The sequence below is a fragment of the Marmota flaviventris genome, chromosome 2 (assembly GCF_047511675.1).
Source record: "Marmota flaviventris isolate mMarFla1 chromosome 2, mMarFla1.hap1, whole genome shotgun sequence".
NCBI classification, from domain to species: Eukaryota; Metazoa; Chordata; class Mammalia; order Rodentia; family Sciuridae; genus Marmota; species Marmota flaviventris.
The window spans coordinates 75,090,502-75,104,760 of NC_092499.1; the positions used below are offsets into that span (position 1 = coordinate 75,090,502).

Here is a 14,259-nt window from a genome sequence, read left to right on the forward strand (position 1 = left end):
TGCGGCTCCGCTTCATGGCCGTTCTCTCGCTCAGCCTGGGTTCTGTAAGGACTGGGGAAGCCCGCGGCGGCTCGGAGTTGGAGCTGACCAGCCAAGCAGGGAACTGTGCGCGGCGCCGCTGAGGCGCAGCATGTGAAGAGGAGACGGCATCCAGCGCGGGGCGAGCCTCTCAGCCGGCCGGGATGGCCACGACGGCCGAGCTGTTCGAGGTGGGTCCCGCGTCCCTTCGGGGAGTGGCAGGCCCGGGGTGCGGGCCGCGAGGTGCGCGGGCGGAGAAGCGGGCGTTCTCCCGCCGCCCGGAAGAAGCCCTGGGAAGGAAGGTGCGAAAGCCAGGGTTGGGCGGCGGCTTCGGAGGCGGACGGGCGGAGCGTGCGGTGGGGGAGGGGAGGTTTGGGACCGCGGGGGGCCGGTCGGTCGCTGGGCGCTAGCCGGCTGTCCCAGGAGAGGGTTGGCTTGGTCCGCGGGGTCTGAGGGGCGTCTCGGAGGTCCCTCCTAGTGAGGGACGATGTCCATTCGGAATAAGTCGTGGGAAGGGCTGACTCCGGAGGCGAGTAGAGGAGCCGGCAGCTCCAGGTGGGGCGAGCCTTGTCTTGTCGCGTGACTCTTCGTGACAGTATTCCAAGGGGACCACCTGAGACTGCGACTCTTGGGGGCTTCTCATTGCGCCATTAGTAATACCAGAAGTGGCACTCGTGTGCTTACTCTTAACATTTGGTAAAGCTGGGAGTCTTTTTTTTTTTTTTTTTTTTTTTTTAGGACAGTAAAGGCCTGTTTAGCCTACAACTGAAGGGAATCAAAACTGAAATGATTATGTGTTGGAATCTTAGGAAATTTAAGGGTGTTATAAAAACCACCTAACTGCGAGCTGGAGCATCGTGAACGTGCGCTTGACAGTGTGCATTCTAATGTATTTCCTTGAATATATTCAGTCTCCTAAGCCTGAAAATTTAACTTTTTGAAGTCCAGTGTAAAAGTGTGTCTTGTTTGAAAGGATAGGAAAGCCGCAACTGAACCACGAAACAATGAAACGTATAAAATATTTCCTTGTGTGAAAGAAAGCGGAGATATGCGTGAAAAGAAAGGAAAGACCCTTATTTGGTGTGGCTATTCTTTATTGAGTTACAGAAGTATAAGCAGTAGAGCACAATGCCATTCACAATTGAGAATTTCTCATCAGGGAAAATTGTATCCCTTTTCTACCTGAGATTCAGCAGTTTGTGTGGCTTAAAATTTAGATGACACAGTTTTTGTTACAATTGGAACTTTTCATTATTACTTTTGTGAGTATTATGTCTTGGCCTTCAGTCGTCCCTTGCATAGATAACGCTTTTTTTGAGGGGGATGACATAATATTATAATGAATTGTAATAAAACAGCAAATTTTGAGTGAAGCATTATAATTAGATGAGATTTAAGAAGTATTAATTGTGCCTTCTCAAATTTAATTGTTGGAGGATACATTACATCAGTTTGTCCAATTATAAAATTGTGCCATCTGCTTTTTGACACCAGAGCAAGGAGACATTCTTGCTGAGAACTTTTACTGTGTACCTGGGCAGAATACTAGGTAGTTCTGTAGTTACTTGTTTTCTTTTTCACATCTTACAAAATTTTGTGAAGGTGTGAGATTTTTAATTAATGTATTTTGTGACAAACCAGCTGTTAACAAAAATCTGTTATATTGTCGTACAGTTCATAAGACACTTTTGAATTAATGGATCCTCCTTGATATTCTCAGTTGTGTCTTGGACATATTTTAAATATATCTTTTCTTTAGATGAGTGACCACATGAGTTCTGTAACTTACTTGAAAATATATTTGGGTACTACCTTTTTCCCCAGGGGGAAAAAAGGGGGTTGTGGTGAAATATATGTTTTGTTCTCTAGGGTCTTGCCATTTAGTAAAGTAGTTAAGCCAAATTAGGGTTTACCTTATCTTATTGTCTCCAGTTAAATGGTAGCTGGTGAGATTTAGTGGTGGTGACAGAGACAGAACCTCTGACCAGAGGGTTCTTAGACCAAACTTAAACATATTTATAGGTCTTAACTCAAGTGACTTTTCCCTGGATATATGTAGCTGTTGCATCATCAAAATCAAAGGCATGTTGTAATAATAGTTATAATTATTAGTTAAATGTAATTAAGAAGTATATTTATCTTTTCCTGGATGCCTATGAGTCTAGCTCTATAGTGGACTCTGCTGTTGAGGAAGTTTTCATTTTCAAGTGAAAAGTTGACCTCCTAAGATTTTAGAGGGAGAAGAAAGAAAAAATCCTCAGTCACTTCTGCCATTTCCTGCTGTTACTACCGTTGATCTAGGTTGCAGAATAAATCAGGGAGTGTCTTTTTCTCCTGCTTCCCTTTCTTAGTCACAACTGGGGAACTGTGGAAAACAGGGCAGGATGTAGTCAAGGATATTTTGTTTTTATGCATCCTGGTTTTCATGTACTGTTAAATATAATTGTGCTTTCATTTTCCACATTGAAGAGATTATAAAAGGAAACAACATTAAACTGTTAACTGTGCTTTAAAAAAAAAAAATCTCTGACTTTTCCCTTTTAAACAAAGACAACGTTATGCAACAAAATCAAACTGCAGGATATTTCCTCAGTTGGCAGAAATGATTTATTAATAGATGATTCATTTATTGTTGTAATGTATATCATAGAAATCTCCCAGTTTCAACCCTTGTTGACAGATCTTTCTGAAGGTATCATCTGTAGTGTTTTTAAATGATCACCTCAGGATGAACTTTCTGAACAAGATTCCTCTGGTTTGGATTCATTATGTATTCTACACATAAATAATGACTGGAGTGGTAAAGTGCCTCTGGGTTCAATCCCTAGTACAACTCCCACCCCCACCCCGACCCCAACAAAAAAGAAAAGAGTAGAAAAGAAAAAAGATGGTGAGTTAAAATTATAGTTGGGGTAGAAAAATGTGTTAATATGGTGCAGTGGAGTCCAGGATCTTTTCCTGGGATGATTAGGAATGCTTTCATATAGTAATGACATTTCAGGGCAGACACAGACGCTAACTCCAATTTGTAAGGGGGTGTGTGTTTAGGGAATATTGAGATGAAACAAGGTGTGTCTGTGCATGGTTTAGAAATAGGGAGTGTTGTGGCTGGTGGTTCATAGTAAGATATTGAAATTGAGACCATGGGGGTTTGAGGAAGATTTGAGAAAGCTTTTTGTAGACCATATTAAGGGGCTGAGCTGACTCCCCTCCCCCCACCCATCTCCTTTTCTTCAGTACTAGGGATTGAACCCAGGGGCAGTTTACCACTGACCTACATCCCTAACCCTTCCAGCACTTTTTATTTTGAAATAGGATCACCCTAAATTGCTGATGCAGGCCTGAATTTGTAATCTTCCTGTCTCAACCTACCAGAGTGCTGGGATTATAGGTGTGTGCCGCTGTGCCTGGCCTGATATGCTTTTTTAAAAAGGGGATGTCGGGGGAGGCAGGGAATCTTAATGTTCATGTGAAGAATGGCCTTCAATGGATAAGAGATTTTTAGCTAGGAAAACAGGGGTCATGGGCAATCTGCCTTAGTTCTTGTCATTTGGTAATTATTTCACAATTGTCTGTTGATTGATTAATCAAGGCAGGGAAAATTTTAGCATAATTTAATGGAAACACAGAAGCCAAGAAATCTGGAAAGATGTGTTGGAGGAAGAATCAAGAGTTCCGTTAATGAGGAGTTAATTCCAAGTTTATGAACTTTGGAAAATAGGTGGTTGATGATGTACTAACTTGTGACACAGAAATTGGAAGAACCCTTCAGGGGTAAGGAATAATGTGTTCATTTAAAAAAAAAAAAAATATATATATATATACATATACATATATATATATATATGTATATATTTTTTTTTTTTTAATTTGAGTTTTTATTAAAGTATTTTGGTGAAGAAGTCCAGAAGGCAATTGTAAATATGAATTGGTTACTCGAAAAGAGGGCATAGCTAGTTAGGAGTTTAGGAATTACTATTTTAATTGGATGGTTATTTAGACCTGGGAATGAATGACATCTCTTAGTTCTACTTTTTAGTAGTTATGTGGTCTTGGGCAAGTTACCTAACATCTTTGTGCCTCAGTTTTTGTGTTTGTAAAGTAGGGAAAAATAGTTTCTACCTAGAGAGTTATTTTACTTAGATGAATCTCAATTAAAACATTCTCAATTTAATTTTTAAAATTAAGTAGTAGTCATTTTCAATTTAGGTGGATTAAGAAAATGACATCTATCAGAGAGGAAAAGTCTTTCAGTGCAGACTGAGAAGAAAACGATACAAAAGATAGGAGATTATGCTAGGAGAGAATTAAAAAACGAGACTGGATACCCAACAAGATCTGCAATCCTACAGTGTGACTGACACTCATCTAGAGAAGAAGGGTATTTATTTCTTGAACCTGGCCAGTAGAAGTGATAGTACATAGTGTTTTCCAAGGTGGTATCCTGGTTCTCTTTTAATACTCTTTTGAAATCTAGCAGCTGTTCCAAGTAAAAGCCAAAGCAGCCCTTTCAAAGAACCAAGGCCCTTGGCCCTCAACTCTGGCTGAACTCCCAGCTGACAGTAAATACCAATTTTGCCATCCCAAGTTGAGCAGCCTCAGCTGATGTCACATAGCCTCAGCTATGTTTCCTTACTGAGCCCTGCCCAAATAGCAGATTTGTGAACAAAATATTATTTTTTTTTTGTCACTAAGTATGGGGATGGTTGTTACATAGCAATAAATAATTGGAACAGAGACTACATCATTAATAGGCTTCAACCACTTTTAATATTAAGAATGGTAGAAGCAGAGGTAGATGATTAAGAGTAATGGGTTTACGTTTAAGTGTTATGCCTTGAGTTCTCCAGTCAAATCAACTTGGAACTGAACTTCTGGAAGAACAGTCCTCAAATTGAGGATGATTTTAGACTGCACTTGTGTGTGATTAGTGTAAAAATACTGACTCCTCGGGGTTCTCAGGAAATTGGATAGATGTGTGTGTGTGTGTGTGTGTGTGTGTGTGTGTATGTATTTGTTAGATTTAAAATTGATTTGCCCTGTTCTCTTAATAGTGGATTGCAGTTTTATATAGTACTCTATAAACAAATAAAAACACACAAATTAATTGAAAATTCTAGCTAGTTAAGTGGCATGTTTTTTTTTTAAAGTTTTTATTGTTAAAAATTTATGTAAGCCGAGTGTAGGCCTATAATCCTAGCAGGGAAGCTGAGACAGGAGAATCATGAGTTCAGAGCCAGCCTCAGCAACAGTGAGGTGTTAAGCAACTCAGTGAGACCCGTCTAAATAAAATACTAAGTAGGGCTGGGAATGTGGCTCAGTGGTTAGGTACTCCTGCGTTCAATCTCTGGTACCAAAAAAAAAAAATAAAGTTTATGTAAAAAGTATTTTGAAAACCTGACCTAACTTTTCAGATGCTGTTTTCTTTTCTTGGAATTGCAATATGAAAAGAGAGAATAGTTTTATATATATGCATATAGGTATATACACGTATGTACATGCATACATACACAACACACACACACACTTGCTTACTCTGGATACAATAAAATGTATTGTACAGGAACATCCAAAGAGATTAATGATCCTTGAATTCACTTGTTTAATTTCATCCCAGAGGCATTATTAAGTGCATGTAAATATATTTAATGTCTTAATTTGCAAATACATTTGATTTTTGAAATACTAATGGTAGATTTTATTAGACATTTTCAGTAACCACTTCTAAGCACTTTATCAACTTAAGGTAATCTTCAAATTAACCTTCTGAGCTAAAAAACTTAATTTTCCCCACTTTACAAATAAGAAAACTGGAACATAAAGATGTTAATTTGCCCAGAACCACACAACTACTGGGAGATAGAACTGAGAGATGTCATTCATTCCCAGATCTAAATAATCATTCATAGTTTTTATTTTAAAACACTCATAGTAGAGTGAGAAAAACTTTTTTTTTTTTTTAAAGAGAGAGGGAGAGAGAGAGAGAGAATTTTTTTTTTTAATATTTACTTTTTAGTTTTCGGCGGACACAACATCTTTGTTTGTATGTGGTGCTGAGGATCGAACCCGGGCCTCACACATGCCAGGCGAGCACACTACCGCTTGAGCCACATTCCCAGCCCCAAGTGAGAAAAACTTTGTGTTAGAATGCTGGTTTAGTACTTTGACAAATTGCATTGCTTTATTTTCTTCAAATGTTAAAAATAAGATGATAACTAAAGGCCATTCTTGCTTTAAAAAATTTTGAAATTTGGGCTGGGATTGTGGCTCAGCGGTAGAGCGCTCGCCTAGCACAGGCAGGACCTGGGTTCGATTCTCAGCACCACATAAAAATAAAGGCATTGTGTTGTGTCCATCTACAAAAAAAAAAAAAAAAAAAAAAAAGATTCATTCTCTCTCTCTTTAAAAAAAATTTTGAAATTTAATTCTGTTATTTCCTGAATCTTATGCAAGGTACTATAACATACCATTATCTCTGAGGCATAGAAATCAGATATTTATTGTCAGAAATTAGATATTTTCTCTGGGAAAAATATTTTACTTCAGAGAATGAAAGAAGAATATTCTAAAGTACGTATTGAGATCATCTTCAAAATAGTTCTAATAATATGAAGACTTATTGGCTAATTATCTCAGTTTAAAGAATCAACATTTCCTTCAGGATCACATTTTAAAATAGCCTTTATTTTATTTATTGTTTTGGGGCGGGGACACGGGGATTGAACTCAGGTACACTCAACCCCTGAGCCACATCTCCATCCCTATTTTGTATTTTTAGAGACAGGGTCTCACTGAGTTGCTTAGAACCTTGCTTTTGCTGAGGCTGGCTTTGAACTTGAGATCTTCCTATCTGAGTCTTCAGAGCTGCTGGGATTACTTTCAGACTTGTGCCACCATGGACGGCTCAGCCTCTAATTTTAAAAAGAGTAAAATTATTCATCTTGTACTGTTGCAGGTAGTTTTCCCAGATACTTTTCCAAGTTTGTTTTAGTTTCAATATGCTTTATCTTTCTATTTCCATGGAAAATTTAATATCAATTTTGCTGGCTTGAGACAAAAGATTTAGTAGTGTTTTATGAAAAAAAAATCAAGTCAATAATTATAATTTATTTATTGACTTATAGGAAACACAAAGAATCTCATTATCAAATCAAATATGGCTAAAAGGAGAGGACAAATTTATTTATTTTCAGTACTAGAATTATTAGACTCCTATATGGTTTCTGTTAGAATCTCAGCTTAATAGCACTATGTAATGCCTATTTTTTATTTTTGTGTTATGGCTGGTGGTCTTGTCTTTTTGGTTTTGGATATGTGAATCAAGGCATGATGTTTCAAGAATTTTTTCAAGGGATTCAGCCGTATCCCCAGCTGGTTAGTATTTTGTTTTGCGCAGCATTGGTCTCTTCATAGTTGGAAAGCAAGAGCAACCTAGGATAGCTTGCCCTGATTTTCAATTAAAGTGTGGAGAAAAGTGTGAAACTTACATAAATTATTATAAAACAATAAGTGACAATTAGGGATATATTGCTCTGCATAGGGATATGAACTTTGAAAGTTCATAGTGGGGAGAAATCGGTAGAGATTATGTAGAGAAGGAACTCTTTAAGGAAGAACTGAACCAGGTTTGGAGTAATGGTACAGTGGTATCCTTGTCTCTTTTGTATTATTGTTCAGAACACCACAGAATGGGTTATTTATAAGGAAAATAAATTTATTTCACATAGTTTAGGCGGGGGTTGAGGAATTCAATATCAAGGTGCTAGAATCATTTGAGTTCTAGGGGGTCTTTTAGCTACAGCATCCCATGGTAGAAAGCAAGAGGTGGAGGGGACAGTGGAAGAGTGAGGATACCCTTGATGCAAGGAACTCAGTCTCAGCCCCTTTTAATTGGCATTAATCTAGTTATGAAATTTTTGTGACCTAAACATCTCCCATTGAGCTGGAACCCCCCAACACCTACGTTGTGGAATTAATTTATTTTATTTTATTTTTTTGCCGCAGTCCGGCTGCAGCAAAATAACCGGAGGGTGACGAGCAACTTGTGTAGATTGATACAGCAGGAGTAGGAGCCGTTTATTGTAGGACCGGAGGGGTATATATCCATTCCACACAGCTTATCTTAATTAACATAAACTAGATACAGCAGTCAACCAATAAGGAATCTCCACACTTAATGGCTCACTGGCGTCACCTCACAAACCACTCCCCCTGGCAAAATGCCAGGTGCCATCCTGACTTGTTTATAGACCTAACATTTCCCCCTTTTGTTTAATTTAAATAACGACCATAGTGGTTTTTACACAAACACCACAAATAATCTGCTACAAGCTGAAGGGGAGGATACAAAATGCCACAATACCAAGCCAATTGATGGCTCCATGCAAGAAGCCCTTGGAAAAATTATACCAGCAATGACACCGTTAGCAAAGATACCGAGTTACAATTTGTTGTAGATTACAGTTTGTTGTCTCAGTCCAGGTAAAGCAGTGTCTCAATAGATTAACTCACAGTCCAGGTAAATCACAGTCCGGGTAAGTTCTGCAGGCAGCTAGCTTAAATCACAGTCCAGGTAAGTTCTGCAAGCAGCTAGCTTGATCCGAAGTCTCGTCCGGTTCTCAGCAACACTGGAAATTCTTCCACCCTCATTTTCACCAGCACTGGGACGAAGGCAGGAACTTCGGCAATGTTGGCTAAAGAAAATCCTGTAGTATTCCAGCAGGCACTAAGAAAACAACCTTCTGAACAATTTAGTACATTATCTCAAGGTTTTTTTACATTTGAAATAAGCCTTAATGGTGCTCATTATTCATCAGCCTCCAGGTGTGGGAGAACCATTGTAGCTACTGGCCTTGGAAATGATCAAACTTCAGGGACACTTTAGTTATACATGACCATATAATGTATTTTGATATACATACAGGTAGTATAACTTCCCATTCTTGTGGTTGTACATGATGTGGAGTTACACTGGTTGTGTATTCATGTTCACATAGGAAAGTTATGTCTGATTCATTCCACTGTCTTTTCTATTCCCATCTGTCCTTACTTCTCCATTCCCCTGCTGTCCAATCTGGTGATCCTCCACCCACTACCCTGGACCTGTTATGAGTCACAACACATTAATTTTTAATACATGCTTTTGGGTGAATATACTCAAGCCAGTAGCAAGTGGTGTTTGGATTTGTTGGAGGAGAAAAGGTATTCTGTAGGGTGAGTTTTGTGATCATAGGCTACGAAGCAGGAATAGCATGTATTTGAAGAGTATACTGGAATAGGCTGTTGGAAGTATGGCTGTTTATATTAGGGTACAGAAAAATTGAGGTAGGTAGAGCAAGATAAGAACCTTATGACATATATATGTGTGTGTGTGTGTGTGTGTGTGTGAACTTGGTAATGTAGGAATTGCATAGGGAAGTTCTAACTGAAGAGTTTTTGACAATATTCCTAATAAAGGGAAAATACCTTATAGATAGTACTAGAACCCATGGTTCATTTGGTTTAATGGGATACAGAACACCTCTCTGAAATTCTCTAAGTTTTATTCTTTTTCCTTGACTGGTGAAAATATTGTAGGTTCTTTGAGTTTGTGGGTGGTTCTAACACATTGTTTTGGATATATTTTGGGGAATAACTATAGGAAAATATAAAAAGTTAGTTGAAATTTTCTCAGAAACTATATTATTTTTTTTAAATTTTTAATCAATTTATTATATGTACTTAAAGACCATGCATAACTTTACATATGTGTGTGTGTATATATACACACATTTTATTTTTATTTTATTTATTTATTTTTTTAATTTTTTATTGTTGGCTGTTCAAAACATTACATAGTTCTTGATATATCATATTTCACACTTTGATTCAAGTGGGTTATGAGCTCCCATTTTTACCCCATATACAGATTGCAGAATCACATCAGTTACACATCCATTGATTTACATATTGCCATACTCGTGTCTGTTGTGTTCTGCTGCCTTTCCTATCCTCTGCTATCCCCCCTCCCCTCCCCTCTTCTCTCTCTGCCCCCTCTACTGACATTCATTTGTCCCCCTTGTATTATTTTTCCCCTTTCCCTCACTTCCTCTTGTATGTACTTTTGTATAACTCTGAGGGTCTCCTTCCATTTCCATGCAATTTCCCTTCTCTCTCCCTTTCCCTCCCACCTCTCATCCCTGTTTAATGTTAATCTTCAGAAACTATATTAAATTAGGAATTTATGTTCTTGTCCAAAGAATTGATGTCCAAGAGATTTTCAGTGGGAATGACCACAAACACCATGTTTTATCTTACAGCTGGTAACATTTACAAAGAAGTAAAAACAGTTTGACACATCATGGCAGTAACCTAGTATGTAAAGGCCAATTTAATGTGATAGTATTTTAGTGCATAGTTTGTATCAGTTTTGGTAATTTTTGTTTTTACTTAACTATAGTAAGTTGGGTTTCATCTTAGAGGAAAATTAGAATATTAGTGGAATGAATTATGGCTCCCAGTCCTATAACTGCCCTCAGGGTTGAAGTTGATACTGTCTCCCTCCTGTACTATCCATTCTAATTGTACCTTACCTTCAGCTAGTTGCAGTGTTTATCTGTGTATTTTCAAGAGTTGATTGTGGAGTTGATCTCCCAAGATCTCTTGTGTGTCAGACATACTGTTCTTTGCCCCTGCTATGTAATAGTAGCATTGCCTCATGATGTTCAAGGTCAGTTGTCCTTACCAAAGATAGTCATTCTTTTTATCTTTTATTCCCTGGATATAAGTGGCCACTGTGACCAGGAAGTATTGGTAGTTTTAGGTTAAAGGGACTTTTATATGTGCCTACACAAAAATGTTCCCCTTCGGTTGACCAACATCTCTTTCATTACAGACTTCAAAAGTTGCAGGGAGAGTATGCACAAGTTAGGCATCATGATAAGTAAGGCCATTTCTGCTTTTACTCCTTGTTTCTGACTCATGTGTTTTTCCTGTAGGGGACACACCATCATATAAAGGTTTTTAAGGTGAGAATTTACACTGTATCTTGGAAGATAGTGCTTCAACTTTATAGAGTACCGCTTCTGAACTGCTGCTTCAGCTATATCTTCAACATAGATCTAGTTATTTTACTATGTTAAGTCTTCTATTTTCTTATTTATTGTCTGTCTCTTGTTCTATCCATTCTTCAGAGTTAGGTTTTGAAGTCTCTGTTGTTCTAGGACTGTATGTCCATTTAGTTCTGATAGTTGGCCATATATTTGGATGGTCTCTTATTGGGTGCATTACATCCCATGGGAGAAGGGCTTGCAGAAGTGTGTAGAGGTGTAACAAAAATGATGGCCACCAAGCTCTGTGTACCTCTTTGATCAGAAGCTATAGTCAGAGATTGGATGATGTTTTTTGTGTCCACTCTGGCTTCTGCAACTGAGTGTGGGTTGTTTAGCAGTAAATGCACAGCTGTCTCCCAAGGGCTTGGAGATGGAGCTTGAGCAGTTGCTGTGCCAAGAAGCCAAATGTTTATACTTTATTTCTTGCATTACTTTGTTCTTTTGTGTTTAGTTCTTTCTTTATTTTATTTTATTTTTTTTTGTAGTGAACATTTAAATTCCTTTCTTATTTCCTTTTGTTGTTACCATGGGGATTGTATTATAACACCCTAATACCATAACTTAATTTATAACACTCTAACTTGAATTTATAACAGCTTAACTTTAATAACTTGTAAAACTGCTCTTCTACTCCATTCCAATTCTTTTGCTTGTTGATAGCACTGTTTCATCTTCATACATTGTATGCTCCATAGCACAAACTGATAGTTTTTAAAAATACATTATCATTTTAAATCATGTACAAAATCTGGAGTTAGAAAACAAAGTTTCAGTACTACTAGCTTTTAGACTAATAATTTTTAAGAGTTATTCTCTTAAATAATCTAGGGGGGAAAGTATAGTTAAAAACCATTGTTACAATATTAGCTTTTATAATTGCCTGTTTATTTCCCTTTATTAAGATCTTTATTTCATGATATGGCTTTGAGTTACTGTATAGTGTACATTCATTTTACCCTGTACTACTTCCTTGAACATGTCTTGTAAGGTAGGTCTAATGATAATGAATTTTCTCAGCTTTTTTTTCTGTGAATACCTTAATTTCTCCCTTGCTTTTGAAATATGATTTTTGTGAATATAGGATTCATGTTTCACTTTCTTTTTTTCTTTTAGCACTTTGAATTTATTAACCCTCTAGCCTTGAATGTTTCTGAAGAGAAACCTGCTGATAATCTTATAGAGGATCCCTATTATATGACAAGTCACTTCTTTTGTGCTGCTTTCCTGAGTGGTGTTCTTCTTCTTCTTCTTCTTCTTTTTTTTTTTTTTTTTTGGTATTAGGGATTGAACCAAGAGGCACTTTACCACTGAGCTACATCCTAGCCCTTTTTAAAATTTTTTTCTTTTGAGACAGACTCTTGCCAAGTTGCTTAGGCACTCACTAAATTGCTGAGGCTGGCCTTATTATCCTACTGTCTCAGCCTCCTAAGTTGCTGGAATTACAGGTGTGTGCCACCTTTTTTCTTTTGAAAGATTGATTGTAATCTGTCTTGATGTGGATCTCTATGATTTCATCTTATATAGTTCATTAAACTTCTTGTGTGTTTATATTAATGTCTTTTAGTTGAGAAATCTTCAGCCATTATTACTTCAAATATTTTCTTGACCCCGTTCTTCATTTCTTCTCCTGAAACTTCCACAATGTGTATATAGGTCCACTTGATGGGGTCTGTTCACTTTTCTTCAGTCTTTTTTTCTTTTTGTTTCTCAGACTCAGTAATTTCCATTGTACTATCTTCAGGTTCCCTGATTCTTTCCTTTGCTTGCTGAAATCTGGCTTTGGGTCCCTCTACTTAATTTTTCATTTCAGTTATACTCTTCAGCCTCAGAATTTCTTTTTAGTTTTTGTTTTTGTTAATCTATGGGGATTTTGTTTATGTATCATTTTTTGACTTTCTCCACATTTGTCCTCATTTCCTTGAATATCTTTAAGACAATTGTTTCAGAGTTTGGGTCTTTCTCAAGGACAGTATCTGTTGATATCTTTTTTCTTTGAAAAGTCCTTGTTTTTCTATTACTTTGTATGCCTTGTGATTATTTTGTTTAAAACTGGACATTTGAATCTAATAGTCTAACAACTCTGGAAATAACAGTCCTCACCTTTCCCAGTTTTGCTAGTCCTTGTTACATAGTTGTTTTTGTTTGTTTGTTTTAATTATTGTAGCTTATGAGGGTCAGCCTGAGAAAAACTTAAGGTCTTCTTAGATTTTTCTCTTCATGTACTTTTCCCTGGGAACATTTTCTAATTTCCCCTGTAAGTGTAGTTGTTTTTGAATGTCTTGGTCCTTAATGTCTTGCTGCAACATGACTAAATTATTCAGGGTCACTCCAGGTCAGTTTGGGTTAGCATGAAATAATTACACACAGACACAGAGAGTACCTTTTTCTTAGGGTCAAGTGACAGCTCTCAACCTTAGGGGTCTGTTGGAAAGAGAGAGCTTGCATGGGGATTCTTTATTTTTTATAGGGGGCATACAAAGGGAGGGTTTGATGGAATGTTCTTTCCAAATAAGGCAAAGGGTCAGGTTTCAGGGGGTTGAGTCTAGCTTTGTGGTCAGTAGAATGATTTTTTGTGGTCAGTAGAATGATTGACATCTTGGCAAGTCACACCCATCTCAGGTGCTGTGTGGGATCAAAAGGCAGAGCGAGCCAAAAGGACACATACGTGCACAGCCCAAACAGAGCAGCAGCGTCAGCCTAGTCCGCTCATGTTCTCAAAATGCCCACAGCTTACACACACAACCCATGGCTGCCTTGTGACTATGTCTGACTCCACAAAGGAGAGAAAGAGAAAAATGAAGAAAGGAATTTTAAGAAGAGTGCCAGCCATTTAAATCCTCTGGAAGTCACTCCATCCCGTGGGAGAAGGGCTTGCAGAAGTGTGCAGAGGTGTAACAAAAATAATGGTCACAAACTCTTGTATACCTCTTTGATCAGAAGCTATAGTCAGAGATTGGATGGTTTTTTGTGTCCACTCTGGCTTCTGCAACTGAGTGTGGGTTGTTTAGCAGTAAATGCACAGCTATCTCCCAAGGGCCTGGAGGTGGAGCTTGGGCAATTGCTACTGTGCCAAGAAGCCAAATTGACAGAAATTAACCATATTTTGCTGTCTAAACTTTCTCTTGGGAAGTTATAAGCCTTCAATAGTCTC

The 14,259-nt window shown here is 37.8% G+C and overlaps 1 protein-coding gene across 2 annotated transcripts in view; it reads left to right on the plus strand.

Moving 5' to 3' along the window:
• The first annotated feature begins 126 nt into the window (after nucleotides 1-126).
• Nucleotides 127-14,259, plus strand: part of Exoc5 (exocyst complex component 5) — a 72,649-nt gene continuing 58,516 nt past the window's right edge. The window contains exon 1 of one of the 2 annotated variants that reach the window (XM_027929538.2): nucleotides 127-209. In XM_027929538.2, coding sequence (XP_027785339.1) covers nucleotides 183-209 — 27 coding nt within the window. In that variant the 5' untranslated portion in view covers nucleotides 127-182. Of the gene's footprint in view, nucleotides 210-431; nucleotides 574-14,259 lie in introns of those variants that run through there. The other variant, XM_071608014.1, reaches the window with a different exon arrangement.